This window comes from Rhinolophus sinicus, linkage group LG06 (assembly GCF_036562045.2).
Source record: "Rhinolophus sinicus isolate RSC01 linkage group LG06, ASM3656204v1, whole genome shotgun sequence".
NCBI lineage: Eukaryota > Metazoa > Chordata > Mammalia > Chiroptera > Rhinolophidae > Rhinolophus > Rhinolophus sinicus.
The window spans coordinates 154,198,693-154,219,931 of NC_133756.1; the positions used below are offsets into that span (position 1 = coordinate 154,198,693).

General features: G+C 38.8%; 2 protein-coding genes across 12 annotated transcripts in view; both read right to left on the reverse strand.

Moving 5' to 3' along the window:
* AGBL2 (AGBL carboxypeptidase 2) overlaps window positions 1–17,896 on the reverse strand; it is a 32,454-nt gene extending 14,558 nt beyond the window's left edge. Inside the window, exons 1-10 of one of the 9 annotated variants that reach the window (XM_019743690.2) lie at window positions 17,709–17,895; window positions 17,039–17,174; window positions 16,732–16,795; window positions 15,556–15,687; window positions 13,092–13,145; window positions 12,171–12,356; window positions 10,017–10,124; window positions 4,474–4,627; window positions 2,216–2,998; window positions 503–659 (exon numbers count right to left, since the gene is read on the reverse strand). In XM_019743690.2, the coding sequence (XP_019599249.2) occupies window positions 503–659; window positions 2,216–2,998; window positions 4,474–4,627; window positions 10,017–10,124; window positions 12,171–12,356; window positions 13,092–13,145; window positions 15,556–15,687; window positions 16,732–16,795; window positions 17,039–17,074 (1,674 nt within the window). In that variant the 5' untranslated portion in view covers window positions 17,075–17,174; window positions 17,709–17,895. Of the gene's footprint in view, window positions 1–502; window positions 660–2,215; window positions 2,999–4,473; window positions 4,628–10,016; window positions 10,125–12,170; window positions 12,357–13,091; window positions 13,146–15,555; window positions 15,688–16,731; window positions 16,892–16,983 lie in introns of those variants that run through there. The other 8 variants (XM_019743687.2, XM_019743689.2, XM_074336394.1 and 5 more) reach the window with 8 other exon arrangements.
* A 1,188-nt stretch (window positions 17,897–19,084) lies between these two features.
* FNBP4 (formin binding protein 4) overlaps window positions 19,085–21,239 on the reverse strand; it is a 33,010-nt gene continuing 30,855 nt past the window's right edge. For all 3 annotated transcript variants that reach the window (XM_019743646.2, XM_019743645.2, XM_074336398.1), the window contains one exon: window positions 19,085–20,143. In XM_019743646.2, coding sequence (XP_019599205.2) covers window positions 20,053–20,143 — 91 coding nt within the window. In that variant the 3' untranslated portion in view covers window positions 19,085–20,052. The remainder of the gene's footprint in view (window positions 20,144–21,239) is intronic.

Genomic DNA, 21,239 nt, shown 5'->3' on the forward strand with positions numbered 1-21,239 from the left:
GGTTTAAGTATATTCAGAGTTGTGCAGCCATCACCGCGACCTAAGTTTACAACATTTTCAATACCCCAAAGAAGAAACCCAGTACCCATTAACAGTCAGTCACTCCCCATGCCACCCTGCCCCCACGAGCCCCGGGCAGTCACTAAACTACTTGGTCTCTATAGATTTGCCTCTTCTGAGCATTTCATAGAATGGAATCATACAATGTGTGGCCTTTTGTGTCTATTTTCTTTCACTTATCATGTTTTCAAGGTTCAGCCGCGTCCTAGTGTTATCAGTAGTTAATTCTCTTTATTGCCAAACGACATTCCATTGTGTGGCTGTACTACATTTTATTTATTTTGTCCGTCAGTTGATGGACACAGTAATTCTTAAAGCCACAACTTCCTAAATTCTTGGATAATGGAAAGAGATACAAAGTGGCAAATCAAATACTAATAGAGGAAGCAGTGAGTTCCCTTCTCCCTTAGTCAATGGACAGAAAATTACCTTACGTGCTCACCTTATCTGGTGCATTTTTGCTTAACATTAAAGGAAAGACTCGCTCATGAAGCCAGTACTTGCGATCGTTGTTATTACAGCCATACAGGAAGATATTATTCTTACGGCTGTGGCCATGAAAATCACAGTACAAGAGAACCTCCCTTTCTTCAAGAAGTCTGTTGGGGGCGGGGGGAAGCAAACAAAAGACTCAGTGCACATCCAAATGCATGGGAATAATCAAATACTTTTTGGAGTCTCTTCCTTAAGTATGTCTGTTGATACCTTCCCCCGTAAGAAAATTTCAACCATCAATGGCCTTTAAAGGACCCTCTACTTGTCCTCAGCCACTGCTGTAAACATGTCACCAGCACTCCTTGCCCCTGCCAGTCACATGAACTTGAGATGGAAAAGTCCTGATGTGGAAAGGGGTGGTAGGCAGGCCTTGTACACGTTGACAAGGAAGCAGAGAAAATCTATTGAAAGAAAACCTACCCTGGTGCAGATCAGTGGGAAAAGGGGGAGAGGCAGAGAGGCTGCCATTACAGGGATGAAAAAGACAGAACCGAAGAAAGGCTTGGTTCCTGACTTTCCGGGGTGAGTTCCTGTAAGGCTCAGCTCTTCTTGGTCTCCTGACCACCCAGGACTCCTATTCGATCTTCCAAACAAGGTCTATTTCCCCACAATAATGCTGTTCGGACGAAGAGGATGGGAACAATAATGCCACACATTTACAATGTGCTGGGTGCTATGCTAACTAAATACATTACACGGATTATCTCATTTCATCCTCACAGTAACCACCCAAGGCAGGTATAATTATCCCCATTCAACAGATGAGAAAGCTGAAGTGCAGACTGTAATCATTTCCAAGGTCACAGACCAGCCAGTAATTAAATCGGTTCTCAGATCCAGGCCTGACTCGCAAACATATGCTCTTCGCCATTTGACTGCCGGTCCAACAGGACTCCCAGACTTCCACACAGATGTGGTTACAAGGAATGTGCATTCACATATCCTCATATGCTGGAGTTTCATTTCCGGTGACGTGGAAGCTCCTGTATGCTGGGTGCTATTACATCGTAGCCTTCAACTGCTTTTACACAGGCTGGAGAATGCTAACTGAGTTAGGATTCTTTCCTCATGAGAGGCAATATAAGATGGTAATAAGGAATGCGGACTCTGGAAAAAGAGAGCCTGTGTTTAAATATGTATTCACTAGTTACTAGGCTGTATGACTGCAACGTAACAGCCATGTCACTTAACCTTCCTGAGCCTTTATTTCCTCATCATACGCGTGTATACAAAGTGGGGATATTGATTGTGGTACCCCATCGGGTTAATGTGAAGATTAAGTAGGTCCTAAGTGCAAAGCACTGAGAATACTGCCTGTTTCCTCATACAACAAAGTACTGAGCAATGGTTAGGTACTATTAGTATTATTACACAAGTCTTATCATGAAGACCTATGAACTCCTCTGACTTCTAACTTTTTCCATTCGATCATTTCACTTATAAGCGAAATACCTCTAGTTGAAATGTTGCATGTTCAGTTTTAACCCAAAGATAAGACCTAATTTAAAAGTTTGAAAGTGAACAAACCCAAGTGACTGCAAAGAGAATGGTAGAGGCTCTGTCCCCAAAGCCTTCGAAATTCCCACAACATCCTGAGAGACCTCGGCCCCCATTGGACAGAGCTCACAGCATCCAGAGGAAGGTCAATAAAGGGTCTCACCTCTGAATCATGCTCCTGGTGTACCAGATGCAAGGGAAAGAGTCCTTCAGGATGGTTTTATAATGCCTGTTCAAGTCCCTTCCAGCCAATGAACAGCGGTAATTCCCCACAATCACTCCGTCTGGATTTAACATGGGAACCACTTTGAAGACAAAGATGTCTCTGAGGAGCTGGGCATCTGGGGAGTTGCTAAGAATGAAGTCCAGAAAGCCTTTCATGACCCAGGAGCCATTACTTTCTCCAGGGTGGACCCTGGCACTCAGGACCACGGCTTTCTTTGCAGCTGCCTCCTGAGGGGTCTGGGATGGGTTGGTGATGGTGAGCAGGTAGACGGTATTTCCTGCGAGGCTCCTGCATAAAGTTCGGAGTTTGCAGAACTGCGACTGGACGGGGTTGTTTGCCACTGCCAGGAGGTAGCACTGCAAATCAGTATACGTGTATGGATAGAAGTGTGCAAAGAAGCAAGTGTCCTGGTCGTGTGGAAACTGAACGGTCCACGTGAGACAGTAAAAGGGCTGCAGCCCGTCACCCAGGTGGTTCTTGTAATACTTGATTTCTTTTCCTTCTCTCCTCCAGCCAAGGTTGTGGGTGTCGGCATCCAACTGGGAGTACATGAGTGGCTTCATCCCTAAAGTATAAAGGCTCTTGGGTTTCAGTAGGTTGACAATGGTGAAGCGATAGGTGGCATCTTTTCTGGTGTTCTGAACTCGAAAATAAAACCACTGAGTGTGTTTGTTTGTGTACAGGTCAGTTCGCAAGGTGAGTTCATACTCATAGGTGTCTCTGTAACGGAGAAAAATAGAAGAGTATCTCTGTAAACCTACACGCCCGTCAAAAAACAAATCTGGGGGATTTATAGATGATGTAATACAGAATTGTACACCTGAAATCTATGTAATTTTACTAACAATTGTCACCCCAATAAATTTAATAAAATAAAATTTAAAAAAAAACAAATCTGGGAAAATACTGTCAAAACAGATCTTATTACAATAGAAAGCCTGCTACATCCAACGTTCATTTTCTAATTTACCTAGTTCTCTGACTCGTCTATTGGACTAACAGGAACTTGGGGAAGGAGAGTCTATTTGGGGTAGGACAGGAAGAGTCTCAAAATTCGCACTGCCTCCTGCACTGGATGTTTGGGAGCGCTGGGAGCTTCTTGGTATCTTTCTAGAGTACCTGCTGGCAGCTTTAACCACGTCACTACACTGCTTTGAAACATACTGAACAGCAGTGAAGCTGGAGCTTTCTGCTGGCTGCTAGTGCATCCTGGACATCGCCAGTGTGGAGACCCCTCAGCCTCCTGCACGATTTTTATCTCTGATCATCAACTGTTTGAAGATGAGGGGCATCTCTGGAATGCACGCACCTTGTTGAAAAGGAGCAGGACTAATTTCCAGAAGAGGAAATATAAATGCTCCAAACACGAAAGCATATCCACTCACATGCATCAGTAAAGAAATACAAATTAAAATAGGATGTCATTTTATCCTCCGTCTCATCAAGAGGCCAACACTGGGCAAGAGGCACTCTCATGCACTGCTTATGGGAACTGAAATCTCGGAGGTCCATGTGGCAAAAACTAGCCATACTTAGTGTTCACACACTTTGACCCAACAATTTTATTTCTAGAATTCATCCCATAAAAACACAAATAGTTAAAAAGATAAATGCATACGGATTTAATTCTGTTAATTTGTTAAACAAAAAATTGTAAACATCTCAATTTCCCATCAGCTGAGGACAGGGTAAAAAAGGCATGGAATAGCTATACAATAGAATAATATGAATTATTAAAAATGAGCTATAACTGTAATACTGCCGTAGAAAAACATCTAAAATTTACTGAGTGGAAAAAGCAATTTGCCAACAGTATGTACCCCATTATCCTAGTTTTAAAAATACATAACTTGTATATATTACAAATATACAGAGAGAGCAAAAAATAATGCATATCCATCAAACTGGATCTGGGAGGTATGATTATAGGACTCAAGTTTTTGTTATATATTTTTATTAATACAAATTTTAAGTGAGCCCTAGTTTCTTTTATAGGCAGAAAAAAACCATTTACATTTTTATTCTGGGGAAAAATATGAGCCACAATTATTCCATTCTTCCCCCTCATCCTCATAACCATTTCCCATCACCTCTCTCTTTTTCGAAAACACGCCAGTCTCCTAATGTGATTCCTGGGGACATGTCTCAGTCACTGCAGTCACCATCCCTTTGGGAAAATCTGCCTGGTTACTCACACTCTGACAGCTTTTTGCAGATTCCCACTCTCAAACCTCGATTCAAACAGTAGAGTATTATCATCTGGTCCTTGCAGTATGACAGCCAGTTCCTTGATATCTCCTCGTTTGCCTCCCACTCTGGAGCTGCTAAAACAGGAACCTTCGGTGGGCACTGCAGATGACAGACATATTGAGGCCACATCCCTCTCAGACTCCATTTGTCCAGCAAACACTCACTGAGTCCCCCTATGTGTTCAGAACTATTCTAGGTTAACAATTGTCCTTGCTGAGAACTTTAATTTTAACCAGTGTATTTATTTCTTTGAAGGCCTGTAAGTGTTTTAGAGCACTTCTTTTTGATGCATGGCTACCCTTGGCGTCTCCGATACTACTTGTACCCATTTCAACCCTAATTTAAAAGAATAGTGGCAAAAATTAACATTCTAAATAAAACATCTGAAAAGATTTGCAATCTTATTCAAAAAGAAAAAAGAAAAACACAACAAACAAACAGCACCTTTTGATTAATTTTAAAAAGATAAAGGTAGGGGAGGCGGCCAGATGGCTCAGTTGGTTAGAGCGCGAGCTCTCAGCAACTAGGTTGCCCGTTCAATTCCCACATGGCATCGTGGGCTGCGCCTCCTGCAACTAAAGATTGAAAACGGTGACTGGACTTGGAGTTGAGCTGCGCCCTCTACCACTAGATTGAAGGACAGCAACTTGACTTGGAGCTTATCGGTCCTGGAAAAAACACACTGTTCCCCAATAAAAATTAAATTAAATAATAAAATAAAAAAAGATAAAGGGGAAAACAAAGTATAATTCATGCAATTTTTTGGTACATCCTTCCTGATTTAAATGTAACAAAAATAGAAGTTTGGGAAGAACTGGCATGAGTGAATTTTCCTAAGAGGGAAATCAAAATATCACAGTAATTAGTGAAAAATTAGAGGTTATGATTAAAATTTTATCTTTAAAATGAGGCTAAAACAAAAAATTATGAAATTTATCTAACAAAATTTAGATTACAATCACAATCTCTTTCTAACCCTTAGAATAATAATAAATTATTTATTATTTTTTTGGTGGGGTTGCAATGTTTTAGACAAATGCAGTGAGAGTGCCGTATAACATTTGTCATTTTTGTAGTTACTTTTGCAAAATTCTTTTAGGGCTTCCTAGTTTTCCCAAGGATTTTTCTTTGTACCACAATATTCTCATCATTGTACCTAAAAGAACCTATTTTGTCATCTTTTGTTAATTTTTTTCTTTGTTAACTGATAAGATTCTCCTTTGTCAGTGGCTTTGCAAGGGATTCAGGCAATTCATTAACATTCATCAATTTCAAAAACATCCTGTATCTCTTGTTAAGGACATAATTTCATTTTGCAATTAATTTGTACTTTATTTGCATTATATTATTAGATTTTAACAGTATCTAACAATCAGCAAGTAACAGATATCAACAACGATGCTGACCATGAGACAGGATAGATACTAGCATTAAATAGTAGTATGTGTGGGGCCTGATTTCCCTGTTTCCCCCAAAATAAGACCTAGCAGGACAATCAGCTCTAATGTGTCTTTTGGAGCAAAAATTAATATAAGACCCAGTCTTATTTTACTATAAGACCAGGTACAATACAATGTAATGTAATGCAATGTAATACAATATAATATATGTAATATATATAATAAATATAATATAATATAATAAGACTGGATCTTATATTAATTTTTTGCTCCAAAAGACGCATTAGAGCTGATTGTCCGGCTAGGTCTTATTTTTGGGGAAACATGGTATCCAACTAGTCAGTTCATTAGTAAATATAGTACTAGTATGACTTTTGCTCCTATCTGCAAGCATGTCACTGTAAAGCCTTAGATAATAAACACTGGATAATAAGTGAGAGCAAAGGAGAAAGCAAGCATGTAAAGAAGTGAATGAAAAACAAAAAAAGAAGTGAGTGAACGAAAACAAGCACAGAGGAAGTAGAAACAGAAGCACCAGCAAGAGTACATGTAATCCAGTTAAAAGCTGGGCACCCACATGGTTCAGTCTCTTCGTGGAACTACAGTCAGAGAACAGACCAGCAACCATTTCATTAATGGAACAGACCAGCAACCATTTCATTAATACAGAAATTTCAGTATTTTCTTGAGTGTCTCAGGTAAAATTAAAGATGATCCAATTCACAGCCCACAGTAACATTTCTCAAAAAACAAAACCAATCTCATTCCCCCTACTCCCCCAATATTCTCACAGTATGTAGTTGCTCTGGGGCCCCAGAACTGACAAACTCCCAGATTCTCCCTGGAACCCCAAAATTTCAGTTTTCTGTTTCTTTATTCCTCCAATAAGGTGGGCTCAGCTCCCCTTGATGAATCCAAAGGACAAGATCAAGGCAGCTGCCATAATTGTGTGATAACAGTACAAGGACAATTCATAAAAGCTGCTACATCAGTAGAACGAGCTCTCAGTCCCCGGGTTTCCTCTTGGGAAAGATATGCAGAAATACATAAGTGCCAGCAGAACAGAAGAAACAATGTGGATCCATGGTCATCTGGTTTATTGAAAATGACTACAACCAGGTAAAACAGGCTTAGGATCCCAGGAATTTCTTGAGGTGCTAGGAACAGTACATTCTCTATTATTTACTACCCAAGTCTACCCACTTATGGTCTCATACTTTAATGCCTCCCAAACTCCTTCTCAGACATTCCGCAAGGTGGAGGTAGGGAGATTGTGAGTTGTTCCACTTTATCTACTTCATTGCATACAGGTTTTCCCACCATAACATTATTAAACATGGGGATAGCTCATGATCAAGTCAACTGGGAACAGAGTGTGTATGCGTGTATCTCACTTGGGCTCTCTGGAACAACTGGCTCATTTTATTCTTCCAGTTGTGGGAATGTTAACATATTGCCTCCTATTTCTGGTTGTTTCTCCAAAAGCCTCCCTTTATTTCGCTGATTTAACACATTCTATTTCTTCTAACTAAACTTAGTACATATTTGTCTTCCAACAAAATAGATTTCTTTTCTGATAATTATTATTTAGCGGAGATTGATTTTCAAATTATGAGAATTATTTTTCTTGCTTTCCATTTCTTGAATACAGCACTTCCCAACGGCAGAGAACTCATTGAAAAACTCTAATTAGCTCAGGCACACACCTGTGTGTGCAAGGAACATCGGATGATCTTTGGTGATAACAAAGGACGCCCTTGTTGGCAGCTTTGTTACCTCCCCATGTCCCTCCCTGTTACTAACTTGGCATCCTGGCGTTAATTCAAAATTGACTTCCCTTTCCTTGGGAATGTTTGCTTACATTTCTTGGCTCACTGCTCTTTAATATTACCTTTCCTTTCTGTCTTAAATGTTAGTATTATCAGGTGCTCCACATCCTCTCCAGCACTTGTTATTGTCTATATTTTTATTATAGCTATTTTGGTGGGTGTGAAGTACATCCTTGCTTTCCATAAATACACTTTATCAAGTTGAGGGAATTCTCCTCTACTCTTAGTTTTCTCAGTATTCTTAAATGAAAGGCTTGATTTTGTCAAATGCTTCTTCTACACTGAGATGATTGTGTTTTCTATTCCTGTTATTCTATTAATGTGGTGTGTTACACTGATTTTCTTATGTTAAACCACCCTTGCACTCCTGGGACAAATCCCCGTTGGTCATGATGTATAATCCTTTTAATGTGCTGTTGGATTTGGTTTGCTGGTATTTTGCTGAAATATTTTGCGTTTATATTCACAGGGAAAAATTGAAACGACAGTTTTCTTGCGATGTCTGTCTGGCTTTGGGAACAGGGCAATACTGGGTTCACAAAAAAGAATTGGGAAAAGTGTCTTCCTCCTCCTCTGTTTTCAGAGTTTATGAAGAATTAGTACTAGTTCATCTTTAAATGTTTGATACAGTTCAAACAAACCCTGTCAAGCCGTCTAGGCTGGGGATTTCTTTTGGGGAAGACTTTAAATTACTAATTCAATTTGTTATAGCTATTCAGACTTTCAATTTTTTCCTGAATCAGTTTTGGTAATTTGTGTCTTTCTAGCAATTGTTCCTGTTCATCTATGTTGTCTAATTTATTGGCATAAAGTTGTTACCAGCATTACCTTGTAATTCTTTTGATTTCTGCAGAGTGATGTTTATATTCCCTTTCTTTCCTGATTTTGATAACTTGTGTCTCCTTTTTCCTTGGTTGGGCTAGCTAAAGTTTTGTCAATTTTGTTGATGTTTGCAAATAACCAACTTTTGGGTTGATATTTCTCTGTTAGTTTTCTGATTTTTATTTCACTGACTTCATTATTATGTGTATTATTTCCTTCCTTCTGCTTGCTTTGGATTTATTTTGCTCTGATTTTTCTAATTTATCAAGGTGGAAGTTTAGGTAACTGATTTGAGATCTTTCTTCCTTTCAAATATAGGCATTTAAAGCCATAAATTTATCTTGCAGTGCTTTAGCTGCGTCCCATTTAATTTTTTTTAAGTTACTGTCCATAAATCAAGCACTTTAAAGACTTTCATCACATTTAAAATTTTAAACAACGAAGAAAGCAGGCGCTTTCCTCTGCGGGAATTGTCCATTTTCATCCCCAGGGTGATGTTTCCCACGAGTGAAAGAAGGCATCACATCATATCTTCCAGGATTTCGCTGACACTTCTCTACATTGGCAAGTATCTCTTTTATATTACAAAACGCTTTCTAGCACCTCAGCCTCTTAAGAGCTCCCCAGGCTTCAGGTGTTTCCATTGTGGGGGAGACGCTTCCGGCCTGCATCCTATAAATTTTGATATGTCGTTTTATTTTCACTCACTTCAAAATATTTTTTAGCTCTCCTTGTGATTTCTTTAACCCATAGGTTACTTAGAAATGTGTTGCTTAACTTCCAAGTATTTGTGGATTTCCCAAATGTCATTCTGTTGTTGATTTCTGATTGAATTTTATTGTGGTCAAAGAATGTATTTTGTATCATTTCAATCCTTTTAAGTAATATCTATTAAATGCTTGCGTTACAACCTAGCACATGGTGTATTCTGGGGAATCTACCATGTGCCCTTGAAAGAATGCGTATTTTGCTGTTGTTGGGCACAGTGTTTTGCACACATTTTTATAAAAGACATGGATTCTATCCCTAGGAAGCCTGCAACTTAATGCAGGAAACCACACAGTAAGTGACAGTCACATGCACACACTATAAAATGACTCACTCAAGTATACACAGGAGATGGAGAAAAGAAGGACAAGTTCCCCAAAGACCCAATATCTGAATTTCAGGCAGAGGAATAACAAGGGAGAACCTATGAAATGGACTTAGAACTAATAAGAAAAAGGCACTGTCATTTTTTAAAAGATTAAATTTTAAAGCTGATTGGTCATGAATATCAGGACTCCCATTCAGGTTGGTCGGAAAAGACAATTTATCACTAAACTATGGATTTTTAAAATTACGTTTATGATAGAAAATATGTATAACCTTGTCATAATTACTTATTATAACTTTGTCATGAGATTAATTACTCACTGTTCAGTGTAATGACAATACCTGAATCTAATTGATAGACAACTGTGCCTTTTTCTTCTCCTACAATATCTGGTATCTTTTCATTTCCTGTAGGTTGATAGAAATATTCTGGTTGAGGTGGAACACTCTCTGAAAGAAAACATTTAAAAAGTACAAAATAAGAAATAATATAAAAGGCACTTTATCAGGATTGATATAAACTTATAGTAATTATTATTCAAATGGCTAGTTTTGTTGAATCAAACCTAATTCCCACCCTAAGTTTCCAGTTTGTTTAAAAATTAGGTCTTGCTTCTTTCCATAAAGACTATGGGGAGAATTTTAACAAAAGGCACATACAACAGAAGCATAAACTTTAAATAGAAGACTTAAAAAAAAGCTGGAAAGGTCAATATAGTTGCTGCAACAACGCCTCAAAATTTGGTATTGAGCTTCCTTTCAAAATCAGGGAAATAGGATCAGCTACATACCTTTTATTATCAGAGAGGAACAAGGTTATCCATTGTTTCAGAGGAAGTAAGGCTTTTTCATTAACACTCAATTCTAAAAGATTTCTCGTATGGAACTTGGGCAACTTCTCAGTATCATTTTAAGTACAGTAGCCACTGATGAAACCAAGGGCATATAAAGACGCAACTCGGTAAGAGACAACGCCACTTTCTTTTCTTTTCAGGTGATCGGGAGTGATGAGGCTTTGACAATTTGGTTTAAACAGGAAGGTGCTTGCTATTAAATTTCCTTGGAATTTATTAAAAATTGCTTTTTAAAAGATTTAGTGGCTTAGTGGATTACCACTGCAATAACTTGGACATTAAATTTCAGTTTCCCACTAGTTTTTTCCCCTCTTGGAACTGAGTCCAAAATCCTCACAGAAATTCTCTTAGTCTGTTTTATAAAGAGAATAGCAAAATCCCATTGTCTGGCCAGATCAACTTGGGACTTTCATCTAAAAATTTTACAGGAGAGGGACAGATGACCTTAAGACTTTTCAGCTACTGTGCCAACTCAAAATGCTCCTCCACCAACACACACACTTCCAAACACCCAAACAGCAGTTCTGGCCCCAGTTAAGACACTGAGCCCACCTCTTTACTTTCAGCTTCATCACTTGTCTTTCATGCTCTAAGCTCCATGGTTGTCCAAATACGCCATGTTCTTTTTCTGCTTACTCTAACTGGAACACTTTTCTCCTACCGTCTCAGTTGGATCACTCCTAACTCATCCTTCAGATCTCAGCTTGCATGTCAACTCCACTTGGAAACCCTCACGGATCTTCCAGGCTGGGGTTAAGAGTTCCCAAAGGGACCAAGCTCTGTGCAATTGCCTGGTTATATCTTTAACTTCCTCACTAGTGTCTGAGGTATAGATGTCTCCATCTTGTTCATCACTGTTTCTCTAATACCAAGCACTGTACTTAGCTTATGGTAGATGCTTAACAGATATGTACTGAATGAATATTTTAAGAGGGAAGTGAGAAAATAAGAAACAGCCTATTGTTTATCCAGCAGTCTAAAGCAGAGACACAATGCTTGGTAGATGTAAGTGTTCCAGCAATTAGAAAAGTTCCCCACTTTTTAATACAACCTACTTCTGAAAATGCTTCATAAAATGAATGCTAAAGATTGTACCTGAACGAACAGCTCAAAGATAAAACCAGCAATGTCATAAAAAAGTCCCCACCATTCCTATAAAAAACTCCAATGAACTCAAAATGTAATTAAAAACAGTAAAAATTATGTTCTGGCCTATATTAGGTTGGTGCAAAAGTAATTGCGGTTTTTGCAATTATTAACTTTTTAAACAGCAATTACTTTTGTACCAACCTAATACAATGTTCGTTATTTGTACCAAGGCTGGTAAAGTACAACTTTTACAAAACTCAACAAAGCATGTTAATACTGAGATGGGCATAATCTAGAAAACAGATCTAAGTGTTAATATATTTTGGCCTCTAGCAAGGTATCCTCCCAGTCCCATGCACTCAGAAACATTCTCGTTTACACATTAGTGTAACTTTTGACTTTGGTGAGTGTATATCAGTTTCCCAGAGCTTGATCCCTTTGGGGTGAGCTAATGGATGTGCAATCTGTCCTGCCTTGCACTTCCGCATGCAGGACTGTGAGGTCTAGCAGTGTCTGTCAGAAAAGCAAGACCATGACACGTGAGTCACATTACCAATATGACGAATGTTTTCCTTGATGACCTCACATTCTATTGGCCATCTTGGAGCCTGCAGTGGCGCGCTACCAGAGAAAAAGCCAAAGAGATCTCGGGGTTCTCGAAGACGTGGGTTTGCTTCACCAAACTCATTATGAAGAAGCTGTCTGCTCTTGAGAAGGTGTGGAGTCAGCATAGAGGAATCTGCCCAAGGGAATGGGAAAGAGTGAACAGCTTCCTTTTTCTCCTCCTGGAACTTTACTGCCCAGCTGTAACAACTGAGTAACATTAGTTAACACAGTATTGAAATATGGGCACAGATATGCCATCCTAGGACATGTTTTTCCTTCAAGGAGATTTAGCTCAGCATCGGAACTGTAAAATGTTGTTAAAATTCTGCATAGTCTGTTAAATATTTAAATGTAAAGCTTTAAGAGTAAGTTAGAAGAAACTTTTTTGTTTTTTAAATCAGAGCTAATGGGGCTAAGATATTTCAACAATGGATTATAAATGAATAAAAAGTTACATGTGTTTTATTACTTTTGTTTAGAGGCGAGAGGGAACTTTTAATTTGCCCGTTAGCATTTTAGAAAAATGTACATAAAACTTTTAACTACAGTGAGACAATCTACAAATTAAATTTCAAGTTCATAATATAACCATTCAAAGGACAGAGAGACTTATAAAACGGGATGAAAGGGGGTTGCAGAGGAGTAAGAATGGTCCGAAGAGAGAGAAGAAGAGCTCTTGGGAAAATAGAGAATGAAAAAAAAAGGGAAGAAAAGAAAGGAAATGATAGGAAGAATGAAAATGAAAGGGGGAAGGAAAGGCTGACAGTCCTTGGTGTGGTTATTCTCATTTCTGGTGGGGAGAACAGTGGGTGAAGACATGTTCCCATAAAGCAGTTTGAGTTTGCTGGTCCGGAAGGACATGAAATACCTCTACTCATAGCTTCTATCTGTCTGTGCAGAATTGAAGATAGACAGGTAGGCCCTAGAAAGAGGAAGGAGGAGGCACGGTTTGTCTTAGGGATCTTTGTCTTTCGTTTTTCAGCCCTCTTTCCCCACCATTCCCACTTTGGGCCCCAGTATTTCTATCGCTAAATCTTTTCCCCACTGTTTGGGGCGAGGGGAGTGAGGCAATACAGATTTGAAAATATGGTAAAGCTGCTCAGTCTCACTCATAAAGAAATGTAAATCAAAATGACAAGGAGATACCAGGTTTTTACGTAATGAGAGAAACATTTACATGTTTTTACATTCATCCTGGCAAAAGTGTAAGTAAGCAGGTTCTCTCAGAAACCGCTGGCAAGAAGGCAAATTGGGGCAGCCATTCTGGAAAGCAGTTTGGCAGTACCTAGCAAGATTTAAAATACACAGACTCTTGATCCAGGAATCCCACTGCTGAGAATTTACCTTATAGATTTTTCTCACAAAAGTTCATCAAGATACATATACCAAGATGCTCATTGCAACACTGTACAAATAACAAAAAAATATGTAAACCACCAAAGCAGCCATCAAAAGGGAAGTTAAAATAATTATGACATATTAATGAGATGGAATACTATAGATTTCCTTAAAAAGAATGAGGTAGATTTTTTTTGTGTGCTCATAGGAAAGGTTCTTTTTTTATTTTTATTACACAAAACTATCAAAGTAAAGACTGTGTATAGGATCCCCTGTGAGCAATTAAAGAGAAAAAAGTATATACACACACAAGGATTTTTTTTTCCTGAAAAGAATAACAACAGCAACTACATGGGGGGAGAGTAGGGAGAGCTTTCAGTTGCCCTTTTGTGTTTTTTTCTACCATTTGAATGTAACTCAATCCTTCTTGCCCTTGTACATTTCCAGTTATAAAAAACATACATAATAAAATGCTTTGCTACTATAAAGATAAAAAATATTTTTTTCACTCCAATGGTCAAAACAGGAAAATAATGATCAATTACATTCTAAAACTCATTCACATGGTTGTGTTAGTTCTACAAGCTGATTTTGCACTTTTTTTTTTTTTTATTACATTAAGACTGGCAATTGTTTCTTATAATGTTATTTTAAATGTCAGCAAACAGGGCAGGAGGAAACTAATGGGGGAGTGGTCAGCTGGAGCCTGAGCCATCCCACCCAGACCAGCGGTGTTCTTTATTCAACCTTTGACTTTCTACTCCCTGCCAGGAGGTCTGGGACACAGAATGAGACGAGCCTTCCTGGCACTGGGGTGAGCAAACATGTAAGATACATAACAGAAAATGGAATTGCTACATCAAGGGTTAAGTATTGTTTTAAATTTCCTAGGTATTGCCAAATTGCCTTCCTAAAATAGTCGACCTATTCACATTTCTAACAGCAGTGTACGAGAGTCTTCCTCCACATACACTCACCTATACTAGGTACAGTTAAGACATTCTTTTTGCCCAGATCTCATAATTTAAAAAATGGTACCTTGACATTTTGATTTGTATCTTTAATTAGTGGTGAAACTGAGCATCTTGTCATAAAGCTTATTGACTGTCTGTGTTTGTTTTTCTATTAACTGCTTGCTCATGTCTTTTGCCCATTTTTCTATTTGGTCATCTTTTACGTATTGATTTGTAAGAGCTGTTATGGTAAGGAAATTAATCCTTTGATGTATTTGTCACAAATATATTTATTTTCAGTTTGTTATTGTTTCTTTATTGATGGTACATTTTTCAATACAGAAGTTTAAATTTTTGCTGTAAAAATTACCAATGTTATATTTTATGACTTTTGGGTCTTTGTCATTCAAAAGTTTTAACTAGGAAAGGGACACAATCAGATTTGCAAATAAAAAAAAATTGCTGTGTGGTAAATGCACTGGAAAGGGGCATCATGGAATAAGAGAGGAAACCAGCAGACAGATTATGAGGCTGTTTCAATAATGAGGAAAGACGGTAGAATGGACTGGGGATGGGGAAGATGTGGAGCAAAGAGAAATTGATGTTTGGTCAAATATGTAGCTATTGAGGGAGAAATTCAACTGCATTCCTGCTGTTAGACTCTAGAAGAAACCTGTGGAATCCCTGTGAAAAATCACTTTTGCTTAAGCTAGCTGGAATTGGTTTCCATCACTCTTATGCAGAGCCTTAACAAATATGTCTATCAAAACTGAGTGAAAAGTCAATGTTTTACTCTTGACTAAAGAGTCTTAACAAATTTTCCAACAATTGGGAGGAAGATAATCCAGCATGTACAGTATTTTAATTTAAGCCTACAATCCAAAGTAGATCTAGGGAGAACATTTTTTGAGTGATGCCAGAAATAGTAGCCAAGTCTGCTCCTCTGGCTTCTCTTACATCAGGCCATGTTCTCCTGAAACCTGGAGCAGTTGCTCAAGGCAGTGAGGGCTCTGGGGCTCATACACACTGATTATTACTCACACAGAAGCTTCTTCTTTTGCAGGGGATCTGGTATCAAATCTCTTTCCCCCAAAGAGCCATTCAAGACCAGTCGGGGATTATTCTTCCAAGCTTGCTGGTGTGTAGCAGAGTCTGGTAAACTGTCTCTCTCAGCTAAGAACAGGAAGCTTAATTAAAAGGTGCTGGAAGGCTAGTTCATCACCTCTCACATCTAAGTCAATACCAAAACCACTGCTACCAAACCCCCCCCACCACAGGCCTTTACAATGAATACATCCCATTTTCCAGAGGGCTTTCACATTCCAATTTACTTGGGTTAGACATTATTTTCTCCGTTTTACAGTGAGAAGACTTGAGAAGCAGCATAGTATAGCAGCATGGAAGCTACAAGAGCAGCCAAGAGAGCCACAGCCAAGTGAAGGCTGGTACTCGGAGTGGGAGGGGAGCCCTGATGCCCACAGCTGCTTTGTCCTGAGGGCTCTGCTGACTCTGGCAAACTGGAAATTCAACTTTCAACAAATTAGTAATCACTTAAAAAATGAACTAGTTAATAAGAAAGTTTTACAAGATAGTTAGAAATAAAATCAATATAAAAATTTTATTTCTAAATACCAGGAACAAAGTTAGAAAACCAAAATTTATAAAGATGCCATTTATAATAGCATAAAAATATGAAGTTCTATGAAAAAAGGTATGAACCTTTATTGGGTGACATTAAGGAAGACCTAAATAAAATGGAGAATTACACTATATTCATAGATTGGAAAACTCAGTATTGGCAAATTCACAGTTTTTGTGAATTTAAATTCTATAGATTCAATGCAATCTCAATAATTTTTTTAAACATCACAAGCCAATTCTAAAATTATACAAAAAGGCAAGAATAGCCAAGACACTTTTGAAGAACAAGATTGGAGGACATCTAGTCTTTCCTGATAGCAAGACTATTTTCATGCCATATAGCATAATTAACAAAGGGTGGTACTCGTGTTAGTGCAAGGATAGACAAAAAGACCCTTGTATCTATGTACACTCAACAGAGGTGACATAGCAGATCAATGGGGAAAGGAAGTACCTTTCACTAATGGTGCTGGAAAAATTCATCATTAGTTTATCCAAGCATAACTCCCCCAGTTAATCAAACAATTTACTTCACGAACCCAGGAAAGGTGATGCTAATAATAATGAGCTATTTACCTTTAAAGTAGCCATAGTACTGGAGGTGATGGTACATAAAGTCTTCATAGGGATCAGGAAGAGTCTGTGAAAGGAAAGCCATCTGGGTCAGGAAAGTCCTTTCAAATAATACTGAACTCTTAATAAAAGATACACAGCATTGTTGCAGAGGACAGTGCACCTGTAAACAAATCAAGTGAAAGACATTCATGCGAATTATTCTATCCGAGGGATCAAGATCTCCAGCTAGAAAAAGCTGCCACCAGAATATACCTTCTGATTTAGTATTGGACTTCTGTGGAGTTCCTGGAGTGGGGTGTGTACCCACCTCCTGCTTCAGCTCTGTTTCCAATGCTGGGAACATGTTACTTCTGTATGGTACACTGACAACCAGTCCGTGACACGTGCATCCAGCCACACCCCCTGCCCGATTTCCAAGAGGGCAGCTGATTACACAGAAGCTGCTAAAAAACCAGAACAGGACTAGTGAAAAAACTGCCGATATTCACTACTCCCTCCCTCCACTTCGGCAGCTCCCACGTTTCTTTAGGAAATCCTGCCACATCGCTCCGTTTTCTCGGCCAACTCAGCCTCTCCTCTGCAAACAAGGTCCCGCCTGGCGGTTCCCACTATGAGGCCCGGAGGTGCACCTGAGGAATCAGGAAGGCCAGCACGTCTACCAGCCTCCTCCTCCTGAGGCGCCAGGAGCCTTGCAGGCCCCATGCTTCCCTCTCCCTGAAGAGGGAGATGCCCACCACCAGGACGCCGCAGGAAAGTGAAAAAAAACGGGGACGGAGGGATCTGGCGAGTTGTCTCAGGGTAGATGAAAAATAAATGTCAGGGGCCCGGACAGTGGGCTCTGAAAACCAAATTCAGGGGTTCAGGGCTTCCTGGTCTGGGAAAACGTAGCGAAGGGAAGTTTCCGGAAAGGTAGGAGAGGGATGCAGATTTCCTAGAAGGGAAGAAAGGACACGACTGCCTCCGTGCTCCGGTCCGACCCAGGCAGCAGGTGCGGGTGCAGCGTCTACAGGAGCAGAAAAGCCTGAACACGGCGGGAGGCCGTAACACAGCAGGTACAGAAGCCCAGCAGCACACCGGGCAGAAAACAGGGACACCGCCGCATCACGGCTCCATGGTTTCCAGCTAGGGTCCCGGTAGCCTAGCAACTGCGAAACGGAAGGGGGAAGGCGGGGCGGTTGAGAGCTTCCGGGGGGCGAGGCCCCGCCCCCAAGGAGAGGGTGGGGAACCCGGGAAAAGTTGACGAGTAGCGTAGTCGCGGCACCGGCTGATTCAGACTCCTTCCTCCTTTCATACAGTATTGCAGACTAACTTCTGGGGAATCAAAATTGGGTTGATGAGTACAAAGGCAGTAGTCTTCAACATATTCCAAACTTCTTTGCTGGTCCTTAGCTTTGGGTAACTGTGAAGTATTGCTGCAAGGGTGCTGCTCTCCTTTCACCTTGTATAGCTAGAACTGAAAAATGACTTTCTACATTGCAAAAATACAAGAAACAAAGTATGTTAAAACCACATATTTTGACTACTAAACTATCAGATTAAAAGAAAAAAAGCTCCAATCTGGTAGGACAGTGACAAAGGCAGTGGTGCTCTGTAGAAATTCCTACAAGTCTGGAATACTGTTAAAGCTTCTGCTTTTAGAGCTAATTGATGGCCTCTTACTTCCAGATATTTGCTCTATGCAATTACAATAAAAACTACTGTGTTTCCCTGAAAATGAGACCTAACCAGAAAATAAGCCCTAGCATGATTTTTCAGGACGACATCCCCTGAAGATATGCCCTAATGTGTCTTTTGGAGCAAAAATTAATGTAAGACCTGGTCTTATTTTCAGGGAAACAAGGTATATACAAAATGGTCACCCCAATATTTGCATAATGGTAAGTAAAATCCAATACACTGGTTTGGCAAAAATTTTAAATTATATGCATATAAATATACTGGAATAAAATTCAAACTATTGTCATCTTTGGTTAACTTTATATGACTATAACCATATATATTTTACTTTTATAATCAGAGGGGAAAAATACACTTTTTCAAAATGTTAACCACATTATTAACAGGATTTCAGTAGGTCAACATTAGCTAATATTAGAGTATGAACTCCAAATTTAAGTCACACAGTTCCTTCTAGGACTAGAAGCATTTTTCTAACCCTCCCCTCCCCCCAGGCCCCTCACCACCATCCCCAGACACAAGAGTCTGCTGCTTGCTCTTCCTTTTCTCAGAGCTGTTAATGTTTGCACATGACTTATACCACACCCTACGTGATTAGAAAAAACAATGAACTGACTTCAAAGTCTTGGTTACATAATCACTGAGTAACAGGTTTAGAAGAGCAAAAAGATAACCATTCAGAAGTATAAAAAAAGCTTTATTAATGCATATATACAAATTTACAAGGTCAGAAACTGGAGAAATACAAACAGCTTTAAAACAATTTGCCTTTTCTTCAGTTTAAAGTGACTTTTACCTGATTGTGATACAACAGAAAGTACAGAACAGTAAACTGCTTTTTAAATACTGGAATTTTAAGGAAAATACGTTCACGTAAAAGGGAGCTGAGTTTCGGAATAAGGTAAGACAATGGAGACACATCAATACATACAGTGGCTCTTGTTATATTTACTGCCACAGATGTTGAGGGGGAAATTCTCAAAATCAAAGACATGAACACCTGCTGCTGCTTGTATTGGAATTTAAATATTTCACTGAGTGTATGAAATGAATGAGCTATCAGTTCTAGAATCCGTGAGAAAGAACACGCTAAAGAGTGTGGCCATCTGTCAGCACAAGGTTAAGGACTTGATACACCTCAGCTTCAGGGGTGGCAGTCTAGGGGAAGAGGTCAGAGATTCTGATAATCCCACTTAAGCAAGGTAGAACATAGAGCTGCCTTCTTAATTGCACTTGTTCTGGAGTAGAAGTTAGAGGGAGAGCGTGCCACACTAGGGACTAAGTGAGCCTCTATTATGCAGGAAGACCCTTCACTTTTTGTCAGTGAGTCCTCTACAGAGGTGTCATACTCATGAGCCACACTGACGAGGTTAATGTACCTGACATGCTGAATTTGCCAGTGGGAAAAATCAAGGCAGCCAGGTCAAAGTATTCAGTCACCTCACCCTTCAGCAAAACAGAAAAAATTACGTTTCACAAACGTGAAAACTTTTTATGTGTATGCTCATCAGGAAATTTATATGGTCTCCCTCATAACATTTATAGTTTATTGACAACAGTAAAACTGGTTAAGACTCTGAACTGAATACACAGACACAAAAATCAATAATAAAAATAAAAAATTTTTTTTTCCTTTTTAAAAAACTATGTGTTTGGAGCCATTTTCCTTCGTTTCAGTCTTGCTCGCCAATCCTCAGGAAGAGCTTCAAAATTAGCATTTCTTTCTGCCATGCCACTGTGAAAACAACACAAAGATTACTTCACTGGAAAGAAAAAAAATATAACTGTTCATTTCCTAGCAAATAAATACTTCTTTAACTGAAACAAAAAATCTGATACATCACATCTAGGTTCATGAAAATGCTTCAGGTTTCTCAGTTAAGTACCAGCATATTCTTCATCAAATTTCTTCTGATGCATCAACCCAACACACACCACACTTTATATAGTTTTAGATACATGTAATTTTATATACATGTGCGTATTTATTTTTACATTATCTTCAGTAATCATTAAAGCCACACTGAAGGAATAAAATATGTTCTTGCAAAAGTTTTTCTTGGCCCCTAGGAGTTATGATTCTTTAAGGAAGATATATTTAACCTTCAATATACCATCAGGGACCTTTGGACCTAACGTTTTTAAGATTCTTTTAACCAGTTCTATTCGTAAGACTTGCTGTCTCATGGCATATTCAATCATTTTAAAAATAGATTAAAACAGATTCTATCTTGCAATTACTAGAATGGCTGCACTGGACTCTTCCATAAATCTAAAATAATCTAAGATAAATTATAAGATCTTTGTGATTTCCCCCTATCATCTTGAAATAGTTTCCGATTAATTTTATCACTGTAAGAATTAATCATTATTAAATTCCCAGCAATATTAAAAAAGACTAAAATAATAAAAAACTGAGAAATAATGGAATCACGTATAAGGATGATGCAAAAGTGAAATAACTGTCACTAATGCCATCCCTTGATTTTCTTATAATGATGCCCAAAATAGTGCATCACCTTTCAAGAAAGTAAAAAAGAAGTCTGGAGACAACATCTTCATAGTCTTCTTTTCTTTCACAATTATTATTAGACAAACCAGAAGATGAATGCAAGGAGACAGATAGTGGCACTGTAGATTCTAATTATGATAAAATTGATCAAATAAGTAAAATCTCAGACTACAAGTGTTAAAAGAGGACCATATTCAAGATTAATTGTCTCAAATTTAAGATGGATGAGTGAATATTGTCTAAGGACAAAGAAAGAAGATAGTATTCTCACTCAAAAAGAACAACGGTAGCTCAGGCGGTTGGAGCTCTGTGCTCCTAA